This window comes from Lampris incognitus, chromosome 3 (genome assembly GCF_029633865.1).
Source record: "Lampris incognitus isolate fLamInc1 chromosome 3, fLamInc1.hap2, whole genome shotgun sequence".
Classification (NCBI taxonomy): domain Eukaryota; kingdom Metazoa; phylum Chordata; class Actinopteri; order Lampriformes; family Lampridae; genus Lampris; species Lampris incognitus.
The window spans coordinates 4,597,645-4,612,644 of NC_079213.1; the positions used below are offsets into that span (position 1 = coordinate 4,597,645).

The window sequence follows — 15,000 nt, forward strand, 5'->3', positions numbered from 1 at the left end:
CATACATGTGGAGTCACCAGCCGCTTCTATTCACTTCCGCCTCTGGTGTGGGAAGATGGCGGCGCGAATTCACGTTGGCGGCGGCCTCACCCAGCACCGTCCACGCAGCGTCTGTGTCCACGCCTGCATCTAGGTTTGTGTCTTGGTTTGATGGCTGGGAGAGCTGGCGCTGGATCGGCTGGGAGAGCTTGGTCTGCTGCATCCTGTGGGCCCAGGGACCACGGCCCTGCCAGAGCTGTGCCCAAAGAGGAAACACTGAGGGCGGTCTGACAGGATGCGGAAGCGGGGCAGGCTAAGCTAACTGCTAGCCCATGCAGACCAGCAGTTCCCACAGTCATCCTGATTGGTGTTCGTTCTCTGGACAGTGATTTCTTTGTTTCGTCTAGACATATGTGTTAGTTTAGATTTATATGTGTTAGTTTGGATATATGTGTTAGTTTGGATATATATGTGTTAGTTTGGATATATATGTGTTAGTTTGGATATATGTGTTAGTTTGGATATATATGTGTTAGTTTGGATATATATGTGTTAGTTTAGATATATATGTGTTAGTTTGGATATATATGTGTTAGTTTGGATATATATGTGTTAGTTTAGATATATATATGTTAGTTTGGATATATATGTGTTAGTTTAGATATATATGTTAGTTTGGATATATGTGTTAGTTTAGATATATATGTGTTAGTTTAGATATATATGTGTTAGTTTAGATATATATGTGTTAGTTTAGATATATATGTGTTAGTTTGGATATATATGTGTTAGTTTGGATATATATGTGTTAGTTTAGATATATGTGTTAGTTTAGATATATATGTGTTAGTTTAGATATATGTGTTAGTTTGGATATATATGTGTTAGTTTAGATATATATGTGTTAGTTTGGATATATATGTGTTAGTTTAGATATATGTGTTAGTTTGGATATATATGTGTTAGTTTGGATATATATGTGTTAGTTTAGATATATATGTGTTAGTTTGGATATATATGTGTTAGTTTGGATATATATGTGTTAGTTTAGATATATATATGTTAGTTTGGATATATATGTGTTAGTTTAGATATATATGTTAGTTTGGATATATGTGTTAGTTTAGATATATATGTGTTAGTTTAGATATATATGTGTTAGTTTAGATATATATGTGTTAGTTTAGATATATATGTGTTAGTTTGGATATATATGTGTTAGTTTAGATATATATGTGTTAGTTTAGATATATATGTGTTAGTTTGGATATATATGTGTTAGTTTGGATATATATGTGTTAGTTTGGATATATATGTGTTAGTTTAGATATATATGTGTTAGTTTGGATATATATGTGTTAGTTTGGATATATATGTGTTAGTTTAGATATATATGTGTTAGTTTGGATATATATGTGTTAGTTTGGATATATATGTGTTAGTTTAGATATATGTGTTAGTTTAGATATATATGTAGGAGGTAACACGGGGATTCGAACCGGCGATCCTCTTGTTGGTAGGCAACAGAACAGACCGCCACGCCACCCGGACGCCCCCACAGCCGGACCTCTTAAGGTCACAACCGAAATGTGAAAGATTAAAACCGAGACGTGAAGGTTATCCGACGAAGCCACTTCCACGTCAACCAGCCCGGGCGGGAAGGAAACGAGGGTCCGCCGATCGAGGCACGTTTCTATTGGTCAGACGTCACGCCAATCAACTGAGCTGTCACTTCCAAATGCGCTGGTTAGAGAGCCGTGTCGAGAAACTCTTGACGCGAAGGCTTGGTAACACTAGAAATACTACAACAACGCAAAAAAATCACCCGTGCGAAGCGCTGATTACAGACACGCCAACGCTGGCGTTAAACTTGCGCGTGCTGGTTTTGACCTCCAGGCGATGGCACACGTGTGGTTTTTAGCGCGGGAGACGGGACGGCAGAGTGTTTCCGTCACCTTTCCTGTGTTGCTCGGCCAGGTGCTGCAGGTCCTCCTGATGGAAGTACTCGTAACAGGACGTGCCAAGTATTTCCTGCGGCAGATAACCGATGATGGTGGTGGCTCTAGCGGGACAGAGAGGGGAAAAAAAAAAAAAACCACATCAGACGGAGTTTCTCCTCTTGCTCCTTCCCTCCGCCTCGCTCCCTTCCTCCTCTCGGGCTCCGCAGACGTAAAGCGGTTCAACATGAGGGTAAAGGAGACACGGATACAGTTCAATATGACACACGGCCCCATCTCAACATTCACCGGGCCCCCGACATATTGTGAGATTTGATAGGTGTACGCACTGGCCTTGTGGCACCAAATGACTTATCCGAAACTAAGGAGCAGAGGGGAGTTTTTCATGTGACGTCATCGAGATGCACAGCTCCTTTTGAGAAACAATGGCAAAGACAGAGAAGATTAGAGCTCCATTACATTCAGCTCGGGGAAGCAGGGGTTCCACACTGCGCTCGGAGAGGCTACGGAAGCTGGCAAGCTGTGGAGGACACCTCCACGCTGGCTCCGACCCACACCACCTATCATCCGTCACAGAACCAGGTTGGAGCCAGCTGTGGAGGACACCTCCACGCTGGCTCCGACCCACACCACCTATCATCCGTCACAGAACCAGGTGGAGGTTCTGTGACGGATGATAGGTGATGTGGGTTGAGGCCAGCGTGGAGGTGTCCGCCACAGCTGGCTCCAACCCACATCACCTATCATCCGTCACAGAACCAGGTGGTGGTTCTGTGACGGATGATGAGTGATGTGGGTTGGAGCCAGCTGTGGAGGACACCTCCACGCTGGCAACGCGACTCCGACCCACATCACCTAGCATCCGTCACAGAACCGGTTCTGTGACGGATGATGAGTGATGTGGGTTGGAGCCAGCTGTGGAGGTGTCCTCCACAGCTGGCTCCAACCCACATCACCTATCATCCGTCACAGAACCAGGTGGTGGTTCTGTGACGGATGATAGGTGATGTGGGTCGGAGCCAGCTGTGGAGGACACCTCCATGCTGGCTCCAACCCACATCACCTATCATCCGTCACAGAACCAGGTGGTGGTTCTGCCACAGCGTGACGGCATCATCCCGCAGCTCAACCATCTGCATGGTGATTGGTTAATGACATCAGTTGCCAGGGTGATGTCTTTATCGGCTCCGCATGCTCACCAATTTACTCGTTTACCACCAATTTACTAATTTAGCTTTGGTTTTCTTTTTCATTTTTTGGATTTTTCCCTTTTTCTCCCCAGTGGTACTCACTTGGCCAATTACCCCGCTCTTCCGAGCCGTCCCGGTCTCTGCTCCGCCCCCTCTGCCGGTCCGGGGAGGGCTGCAGACTACCACATGCCTCCTCCCATACATGTGGCGTCGCCAGCCGCTTCTTTTCACCTGACAGTGAGGAGTTTCACCAGGGGGGCGTAGCGCGTGGGAGGATCACGCTATTCCCCCCCCCCCACCCCCAATAGGTTTCCCGACCGACCAGAGGAGGCGCTAGTAGAGCGACCAGGACACACACCCACATGTAGCCCTCGACACGGCCAATTGTGCCTGTAGGGACGCCCGACCAAGCCGAAGGTAACATGGGGATTCAAACCGGCGATCCCTGTGTTGGTAGGCAACGGAATAGACCGCCACGCCACCCGGACGCCAGCTGGAGTTTTCCCGTGTGAACGCTGGACCCGAGTGTGCAGGGACCCGCTGCCACGGAGAACCCCTCTAGCTCTCAGGCCGGAGATCCAAGCTGGGGAAGGTCAGAACTTCCGAGGTTGAATGTAATGCAGCACGTCCGCTGACGTTAAACACACAGTACCGATGAAGTACCAGCTTCCTTTACCTGAGCCGTTTTCACCCCAACCTCCGTCAGCCATTACTTTCTCAACGGAACATGTTCAGACCACATGTTCACCGCCGCACAGTTACACGAAATGCACGTGACATGACACCTACTCTTTTTTTTACATTTTTTTGGATTATCCCCCCCCCTTTTTCTCCCCGGTTGTACCCGTCCGATTACCCCGCTCTTCCGAGCCGTCCCGGTCGCGATATTATGAACCCTACATAGGCCTCGCCAAAATCCCGTTTCTGGCTTTGTCACGTGTGCGCCACCGTAGCAACGCGAAAATATGTTGTTATGGGGTTAGCGCTCATCAAGGAAACGCTGTACACCCACAATTTAACCTGTCTAAGTTATCCACAATCAACATTAATATAATACCAATAACGTATCCAAGGAGCAGAGGCGTGTGACAACTAACGTTACTTACCTCCGTTCTGTTGTTGACAGCCAGCAGTCCAAAATTACAAAAGCAGCCAGCTGTCCAAAATTACAAAAGCAGCCAGCTGTCCAAAATTGCGAAAAATACAAAATTACAAAATTGAAGGTAGCTAACGTTAGCTTTGCTTCGCACCGAGTTGATAGTTGATTGTTTCCTTAGCAACGCAGCGGAAATCCGGCGTCCGTTCGCGAGATTTGGGACAGGGTACGGGATTTTGGCGAGGGCTATGTAGGGTTCATAATATCGCCTCCCGGTCTCTGCTCCGCCCCCTCTGCCGATCCGGGGAGGGCTGCAGACTACCACACGCCTCCTCCCATACATGTGGAGTCACCAGCCGCTTCTTTTCACCTGACGGTGAGGAGTTTCACCAGGGGGACGTAGTGCGTGGGGGGATCACGCTTCCCCCCCCCCCAGAACAGAAGCCCCGGCTGACCAGAGGAGGCGCTAGTGCAGTCACTGGGACACGTACCCACTTCCGGCTTCCCACCCGCAGACACGGCCAATTGTGTCTGTAGGGACGTCCGACCAGGCCGGAGGTAATGCGGGGATTCGAACCAGCGATCCCCGTGTTAGAATAGACGGCCACGCTACCTGGACACCCTCACATGACATGTACACTTATCTACGAAATGACTACCGTGCAGTAAATTCACTACTACTACTACAACTTCATATAGTACTACTACGAGATGATTACTATCTTGCAGATCTTCTACTACTACTACTTATACATTCACTCATTTAGCACATGCTTTAATCCAGATCAGCCTACGAGAGTCCGCAAGCTAGCATCACACATAGCAATCACACCCTACTAGCACAACATGAAGTAGTAGTATTATATTTACTACACAGTAATTGCATCGTAGCCAGGAGGACGTGTCACGTTGAGTACATTCAGTGTACATGTGTCTGAAGCCATCAAGGGGAGGAGCATAAGGAGAATCAGAGTACACGGTATATTCACGTCAACACAAGTCAGAAAACAGGAGAAGTACACTGTTGAGTACAAGAAGAAGAAGAAAATGATTCAGTTGTACACACCGATCATAGGGTGCAACAGTAACAGCCGGCTACTTAATACAGTACAACTATGACGTCATTTCTGTTTAAAAAATCTTCTACTACCATTACCGCTACTTCGTCCTGCACTACGGTCACATGACTACTATTTTAGAAATGTATCACCACGGCTACTTAATATAACACTGCTATGATATGGATACTATTCTGCAAATGTACTACTACTGCTTTATATTGTATTACTATGACATGCACTACAACTGCTACTGCTTCACATACTACTACTACTTCATATACTGCTATTCATATACGTGCTACTACTTTATATTGTATTACTATGACATGATTATTTAGCAAATGCATTACAACTACTACCACATCATATACTACTACTTCATATACTGCTGCAACTACTACTGCTTCATATACTACTACTACTTCATATACTACTATTCATATAAGTGCTACTACTTTATATTGTATTACTATGCCATGATTATTTAGCAAATGCATTACAACTACTACCACACCATATACTACTACTTCATATACTGCTACAACTACTACTACTTCATATACTACTACTACTACTACTACATTTGGAACTATGATATAATTTCTATTTAAAAAATCTACTACTATTACTACTTCATTTAGCACTGCTATGACATTACTATTCTGCAAATGTACTACTACTGCTTTATATTGTATTACTATGACATGATTATTTAGCAAACGCATTACAACTACTACCACATCATATACTACTACTTCATATACTGCTACAACTACTACCACTTCATATACTACTACTACTACTACTACACTACTACTTCATATGGTACTACTATGATATAATTTCTATTTAAAAAATCTACTACTACTACTGCTTTATATTGTATTACTATGACATGCACTACAACTGCTACTGCTTCATATACTACTACTACTACTTTATATAGTACTACTATGATGTGATTACTATGTAGTACTTTATGGTGGCAGTACCAGTTGTATTTATCTGCCACTTCGTGAGGCTCTGGTGGGTAACTCTGCATAAGAGTGTCTGCTAAGCGTCGGTGGATGCAGGACTCGGCCAGCGGTTTGTCTGACCATGGGGGGTGGGGGGTGGAGGTGGGGGTGGGGGTGGAGGTGGGGGTGGGGGGTGGAGAGCGGCCTGAGTTCTGCAAGCGGCAGGGAACGGGACAGCAGCCGCGACACTTACTGTTGTTCCACAAAAGTGAACTTGCCGTCGATGGCGCAGCGCGTGACGAACTCCGCCGGCTTGACCTTGACGTCCTTGGGAGGCTGGTGGGTGGTGTGCGGGTGGATGCGGCACGCCGTCACCAGGCAGTTGAGGTGGGAGGTCTCTTTCTCCATGTCGCTCTCCGAGTCCATCTGGCCGGTGGGCAAACTCCGCATGTAGCCGGTGCAGTGGACCGTGCAGTACCTGTAGGAGTCTGAGGGCAGACGCAGAAATGAAGACCGGCTCACCAGCGTCATCAGCACTGGAGCCGATTCGGGGGGGGGGAGGGGGCGCAACCACGGGAACTGCCGCGGCCGGGACGCGAACCCGTGTCGCCCGCACCGCGGGAGGCATCGCTAACCGCTCGGCTAAAGGGTCCGACCCGCCAGCCAGCGTGTCTACTTATCCATGCACGGTACAGTACTACTGCGGGAGTACACGGAAGGCCTCGCTGTACTCTGATGTGTACTGCCTACAAATAATGTGAATACACAGAAAGAATATTTTAGAAAACTGGGGCATCCGGGTGGTGTAGCGGTCTATCCCGTTACCTACCAACACGGAGATCGCGGGTTCGACTCCCCGTGTTACCTCCGGCTTGGCTGGGCGTCCCTACAGACACAGTCGGTCGTGGCTGCGGGTGGGATGTGGGTGTGTGTCCTGGTCGCTGCACTAGCGCCTCCTCTGGTCGGTCGGGGCGCCTGTTCAGGGGGTGGTGGTGGTGGAATAGGGTGACCCTCCCACGCGCTACGTCCCCCCGGTGAAACTCCTCACTGTCAGGTGAAAAGAAGCGGCTGGCGACTCCACATGTATGGGAGGAGGCATGTGGTAGTCCGCAGCCCTCCCCGGACCGGCAGAGGGGGTGGAGCAGAGACCGGGACGGCTTGGAAGAGCGGGGTCAATTGGGGAGAAAAAGGGGGGAACCCCCCCCCCCCAAAAAAAGTTGTACCCAGATGAACCGATTCATTTTACTGTGATTCCCAGGTGAAGATTTGAAGCCCAATTCCTTGTGGCTCCGTTCTGAAGGGCCACTAACCACTAGAGGGCACTCCAACATTAAGGGGAGAGCCAGGTGGGGGGGGGGGTGGCATTGAGCCAATGTCTAGTGTGCACGTTGGTTGTTTTCCACCAGCTGTCAGGACATCAGACCTCTAAGTCTGTTATGTACCACGATAAGCAGCATGGCAGCAGACACAGGGCGTCCCCAGAAGTGACACACACCCCGACACACACACCCGTCACTATAACAGCACCTCCACCTGCGGCCAGGCAGACACACAACAGACAGTAACGGGGTTTTAACTGCTAGTCTATAATGTGCAATGTTGTGTGTGTGTGTGTGTGTTGACATGCATTTTCACTCTATGCTTAAAATTGTTGATACTGACAGGTGGTTATCGTGGATATACAGATTTTTTTATCATAATTATTATGATTATTATTTTGGACCCCCCCCTTTTTTTTTTCTCCAAATTGTACTTAGGCAATTACGCAGCTCTTCCGAGCCGTCCCGGTCTCTGCTCCACCCCCTCTGCTGATCCGGGGAGGGCTGCAGACTACCGCATGTCTCCTCCCATACATGTGGAGTCACCAGCCGCTTCTTTTCACCTGACAGTGAGGAGTTTCACCAGGGGGACGTAGCACGTGGGAGGATCACGCTATCCCCCCCCCAGATCCAGGACACATACCCACATCCGGCTTGCCACCCGCAGACACGGCCAATTATGTCTGTAGGGACGCCTGAGCAAGCCGGAGGCAACATGGGGATTCGAACCGGCGATCCCCGTGTTGGTAGGCGACGGAGAAGACCACTACTCTACCCGGACGCCCCCTGGATATGTATACTCTACTAGAAGAGCCCCGCTACAATGTAGCGGTTTGGTTCTCCACCCGTCTAAATCTCCCTCCTCTTCATCCTGCCAGCTAACCGCCTTCCCCCTGCCCCTAAACCCCCCCCCACTCCAACTCCCTCCCCCCAAATGCTCAGAATCATCTGAAATGCCGAGAAAAGTGGTTTTCGGCCATTTTTAGAAAATGCATATTTTGCATAATTATGCATAATTACTATAATTATTATAATGTTCTGCTATTTTTCTGGTCCTCTCTGGAACAATACCTACCACCTCCAAAAAAAATGAGGATCATAAGTGCATTTTTGCAAAAATGCCTATATATTTTGCATAATACCAAAACATTTCTAAGTCCCAGAATTTTTTTTTATATTGGTGAAAACATCCAAGATGCTCAGTATCATCTGAAATGCGGAGAAAAGTGGTTTTTAGCCATTTTTAGAAAAATGCATATTTATGCATAATTAATTATGCATAATTTTAATGTTCTGGGATTTTTCCCGTACTCTCTGAGACAATACCTACCACCTCCAAAAAGAATTAGGATCATAAGTGCTTTAGTTTTCGGTCCCGCTATCTACACTAACTAACACACACACACACACATTACGAAACTATATGAGCAGATGGGTCGGTCTCATATTACGTCACACATCACGTGACGGCGACACGTCCGCCATGTGGACGCCGCCGCTGCTCTCGCCGTTTTTCTAAGAGCGGACCTCAAACTGCTGTGTGTTATTTCCCGAACGTTTGTCCGGTTTCCGCTGAAAACTTCGGCGTCGTCAACACACATCGACAACGAGGAGCTCGGCGTGAACAGCGGTCGCCGAGGTCCGGCTGCCGTCCAACATGGCGGAGCCGGTCCGGCTGCCGTCCAACATGGCGGAGCCGTTCCGGCTGCCGTCCAACATGGCGGAGCCGGTCCGGCTGCCGTCCAACATGGCGGAGCCGTTCGCGGGCGACGGAAAAGTCACGTGACTGGGAATAACCCGGTATTCCCGAGTGTTTTATTAATGAGCGAGGACGGCACGTGTCATCCAGGACGCACAGCTCGCGCTGAAACGCGCGTATGACAATAACGTCGAGCGGCGGTTTGCCCTTTCGTGTGTCCAAACTCAAAGGAAAGTTATTTTAATCCCCCTCCTTTCTCGCTTATTCTGTTTTACTTCCCTTCCGGGGGCTCCGAACAGCCGCCGCTCGTTTCGTTTTTGGATGAAGTGGAGCTGCAGTTCGGCGCGTTCGCCACCGGAGGGCGACACGCCTTCACTTTTATTGCCGGCCTTGGCGGCACGTGAGCGAGGGAGGGTGGGTTCGGGGCCCTGGGCTGACTTACCTAAGGCTTATATAACGCCTGTAACACTGACCTACTTCCCACATACTTTGAAACGTGACATGTGTCCGGGGGAACAGCCCGTGGCTCCACTTATCTCAGCCAGCACACGCTGTCTCTTGGCTGCTGAACCGGCCTTCCCCTCAATGAGCCGCAGAGAGGGTGTCACGTTGTGGGTCTGTTGCTGTGTGCACGCTTGTGTCTGCGGTCGTATGCAATTAACCCGGACTCAATAACACTGGTCTACACAAATATGGGGGGTTTTTTTTCTTGCATGGCCTTTGGAAACTATTTTGGGCTCATTTTGGGGCTGCTGGATCCAAATCGGAGCTCAGATTTTGCTCTGTCGCATCAAGTTTCTGTGCTGTCTGTACGCTCCTTATTCAGGATTTTTTTTTACAAAAGTTGACCATCTAGTCCGGCAATCTTGGTGGGGATAAAAATGACCCCTGTTCATTTCCTGAGTAATTTCCTGCTAGGCCGAGTGTTTATTTATTCATTGTGATCATTTTTGCATCTATCGATCTTCTAATCTAATGCAACGGTGTTTTTTAACTTCCAAGGGTAAAATTGCTGTTTTCTCAAAAATAATGATTTTTTTGTAGTTCAAAAATCTGATGTGATAGGCAAAAACTAATGCCCGATTTGGATTCAGCGCCCGAAAGTGAGCTAGAATCCGTTGAAAAACCCCATGCAAGAAAAGTTGTGTTGACCAGTGTAATCAATCTACCGGCCTGAACAACGACCTGATTCGGACACCTGATTCTCCCAATTTACAGATTTCAATGAGTGACTGGGATTGAGGGGAAAATGTAATCTTATCAACAAAGAGTGAAAACCGGCACCAACTGTGGTTTAAGTACCAAACCGGTCAGTAAATTAGGTGTTTGCATGTTAAATGTGACTTATTCTGAAACCTAGACGGATGTGTAGGCTACAGCAGGTCTAATACTGACATATTTGTGATTTTAGTGCTAATATCGTGTTTTAAAGCGACTGTGCGACGCAGGGCAGACTCTTCACTTCTAGTAATTGAGGTCAGACTTTCAATTCACCTACACTTCCTTACAACAGGTGAGTTTTATCTTCCCGTTGGCAGGGAAGGAAAAAAAATGACTAACTACAAAACTGTTTTTGTTTGAACTGCATTGACAAACTTTTGACGTTCGTGCCAGAGGAATTTTTCGGGCCACTGGCGACAGAGAAAGGGTATGCAGGCGAGCTCGGGCCTACCACACCTCATTCCTATAAAACTTCTCCTATCAGATAAATATCCTGTTCCTGGAAATATCCACTTGTTTGTTTTACACAAACACAGTGGCGCCTAGGAACCAACTCCAACACATTTAATCTCATGGCACAACGCTCCTGCAAGTTTTCCATTAAACTAATTCACACACTGCTCTGTCTTTTATAGATCGTGTGTGAACTTTGCACCCCCCCCCCCAGAACACTGTTTCCAATGGAAAATCCCCCTGCACACCAGGATCCACTACAAAGAGCCAGCATACAGGTTTGAAATTGCACTGCAAAAGCTCCTTTTTATGTGACTGGTACAGGAGGATACAGCCGTATATATGGCTGTGTATGTCTGTCCTACATCTTCGGCACATCGAGGTCATTCATGTGTTTGGATTCTGTTATTATTACAACTGTGTTTTTTAAAGAGGAGTTTCTCATGCTGCCTGGAGAGCTCTGAGAAGAGATACACTAAAGGAACTGAAGCTAGCTGGAACGGCACTGATGTGGTCTGTTGAGAGCCCGGGCGTGTTTGAGAAGGGGACGTTTATTTGTGTTAACACTGTGCTCCCAGAGAGAATGGGAGCATGTGAGGAATATTGTTGTTCTCCTACATACGAGGCAATCCCACCCACAGTAACACAGACGGGACATGAGGCGAGTGTTAAACAGCTAGCATAGATGCTACATGTGAAAAGTAAACAGCTAGCATAGATGCTACATGTGAAAAGTAAACAGCTAGCATAGATGCTACATGTGAAAAGTAAACAGCTAGCATAGATGCTACATGTGAAAAGTAAACAGCTAGCACAGATGCTACATGTGAAAAACAAACAGCTAGCACAGATGCTACATGTGAAAAGTAAACAGCTAGCACAGATGCTACATGTGAAAAGTAAACAGCTAGCACAGATGCTACGTGTGAAAAGTAAACAGCTAGCACAGATACTACATGTGAAAAATAAACAGCTAGCATAGATGCTACATGTGAAAAATAACGTACAAGTCAACATGTGGTCAGTCTGTTTGTCTATCTATCTATCTATCTATCCATCCATCCATCCATCCATCCATCCATCCATCCATCCATCCATCCATCCATCCATCCAGATGTGAAAAGTAAACAGCTAGCACAGACGCTACATGTGAAAAATAAACAGCTAGCACTGATGCTACATGTGAAAAGTAAACAGCTAGCACAGATGCTACATGTGAAAAGTAAACAGCTAGCACAGATGCTACATGTGAAAAATAAACAGCTAGCATAGATGCTACATGTGAAAAATAATGTACAAGTCAACATGTGGTCAGTCTGTTTGTCTATCTATCCATCCATCCATCTATCTATCTAATGTTATGTCTGGGTGTGGCAGGAAGTAGAGAACATTGGAAAGTGCTAATTGGTGGGTCGCCGTGTCAGTCATTATTTTGCAAACAGTCACATCAGCTGATGGAAGAGCACAAATGTTCTTCTTCTTTGGGTTTCTCGCCGAAGGCGGACCTGATTGAAACCGCCCAACGGGACCTACCTTTCATTTTGGACGGGCTGGGCAGGGTGCGCTTGTCCTCAGACTTCCCTGCCACCTTGCTGTGTTTCATGCGACAGAAGAAGGACCTTCGCGCTCCGGTACGAAGCTGCGACATGCCGACGGGCGTGTCGGCCTGGACCTGAACCCCAGCTAGCAAAGAGAGTCAGACCGTCAGGCAGGCAGGCAGGCAGACCGATGTAGACATGCACACCACAGACGACCATACAGACCATGCTCCCTCAACACTTCAACAGCAGGAAAAAGGAAGGGGCAACTTTTTTGTCAGGATACATTTCCATCCACAGCCTCCAATTAACTGATCCTCGTTAGCAACTGCACCTCCTCAACGCGGGGATCGGCGGTTCGAATCCCCGCGTTGCCTCCGGCTCGGTCGGCCGTCCCTACAGGCACAATTGGCCGTGTCTGCCGGGGGGAAGCCGGATGTGGGTTTGTGTCCTGGTCGCTGCACTAGCGCCTCCTCTGGTCGGTCAGGGCACCTGTTGGGGAGGGGGGGGGGAATAGCGTGCTCCCCCTGGTGAAACTCCTCACTGTCAGGTGAGAAGAAGCGGCTGGCGACTCCACATGTATGGGAGGAGGCATGTGGTAGTCTGCAGCCCTCCCCGGGTCGGCAGAGGGGGCGGAGCAGAGACCGGGACGGCTCGGAAGAGTGGGGTGATTGGCCGGATATAATTGGGAGAAAAGGGGGAAAATTAAAAAAGAAAGAAAAGAATTTCAACTCCTTCACAGTCCAGAGTCAGCGTGAACTATTCTGACATTTGTGGATCCAAAAGATGAGGGGGTCTGAGGACAGCATGTTGTGTTGCTGCCAAGCCCACTGAGGCTAATTTGTGATGTGTGATATTGGGCTGTACAAATAAAACTGACTTGAATTGATCTGATATGGACCAATCAGGTTCGGGGGAATCTTGTGAAGACGGGGACGGACTCACTGGCGGCGTCCACGAGACGCTCGCGGGGGAAAACCTCGGAGGTGGACAGCTGCTCCTTCACCTTACTGATGTCTTTGGGATGGATGAAGTCAAACAGGCTCCGCCCCACCAGCTCCATCTGTAAACTCAACAACACACACACACACACACACGTCACTCAACTAGACAACACACACACACACACACGTCACTCAACTCAACAACACACACACACACGTCACTCAACTCAACAACACACACACACACACGTCACTCAACTCAACAACACACACACACACACGTCACTCAGCTCAACAACACACACACACACACGTCACTCAGCTCAACAACACACACACACACACGTCACTCAGCTCAACAACACACACACACACACACACACACACACGTCACTCAGCTCAACAACACACACACACACACACACGTCACTCAGCTCAACAACACACACACACACACACACGTCACTCAACTCAACAACACACACACACGTCACTAAGCTCAACAACACACACACACGTCACGTCACTCAACTCGACAACACACACACACGTCACTCAGCTCGACAACACACACACACACACACACACACACACGTCACTCAGCTCAACAACACGCACACACACATCACTCAGCTCAACAACACACACACACGTCACTCAGCTCAACACACACACACACACATCACTCAGCTCAACAACACACACACACACACATCACTCAGCTCAACAACACACACACACACGTCACTCAGCTCAACAACACACACACATCACTCAGCTCAACAACACGCACACACATCACTCAGCTCAACAACACACACACACGTCACTCAGCTCAACACACACACACACACACACATCACTCAGCTCAACAACACACACACACACGTCACTCAGCTCAACACACACACACACATCACTCAGCTCAACAACACGCACACACACATCACTCAGCTCAACAACACACACACACATCACTCAGCTCAACAACACACACACACATCACTCAGCTCAACAACACACACACACACACACATCACTCAGCTCAACAACACACACACACACACACGTCACTCAGCTCAACACACACACACACATCACTCAGCTCAACAACACGCACACACACATCACTCAGCTCAATAACACACACACACATCACTCAGCTCAACAACACACACACACACACATCACTCAGCTCAACAACACACACACACACACATCACTCAGCTCAACAACACACACACACACGTCACTCAGCTCAACACACACACACACACGTCACTCAGCTCAGCAACACACAAACACATCACTCAGCTCAACAACACACACACACACATCACTCAACTCAACAACACACACACGTCACTCAGCTCAACAACAACACACACACGTCACTCAACTCAACAAAACACACATCACTCAACTCAACAACACACACACACATCACTCAGCTCAACAACACACACACACACACACACGTCACTCAGCTCAACAACAACACACACACACACGTCACTCAGCTCAACAACACACACACACACGTCTCTCAGCCCCCTCCCGCTCCGTGCTCCGCTACACTTTTTCCT

General features: G+C 47.9%; 1 protein-coding gene across 2 annotated transcripts in view; it reads right to left on the bottom strand.

Annotated features, from left to right (window-relative positions):
* Window positions 1-15,000, bottom strand: part of LOC130110483 (basic helix-loop-helix ARNT-like protein 2) — a 57,654-nt gene that overhangs the window by 7,639 nt on the left and 35,015 nt on the right. For both annotated transcript variants that reach the window (XM_056277593.1, XM_056277594.1), the window contains exons 8-11: window positions 13,416-13,533; window positions 12,466-12,615; window positions 6,494-6,728; window positions 1,935-2,041 (exon numbers count right to left, since the gene is read on the bottom strand). In XM_056277593.1, the coding sequence (XP_056133568.1) occupies window positions 1,935-2,041; window positions 6,494-6,728; window positions 12,466-12,615; window positions 13,416-13,533 (610 nt within the window). The remainder of the gene's footprint in view (window positions 1-1,934; window positions 2,042-6,493; window positions 6,729-12,465; window positions 12,616-13,415; window positions 13,534-15,000) is intronic.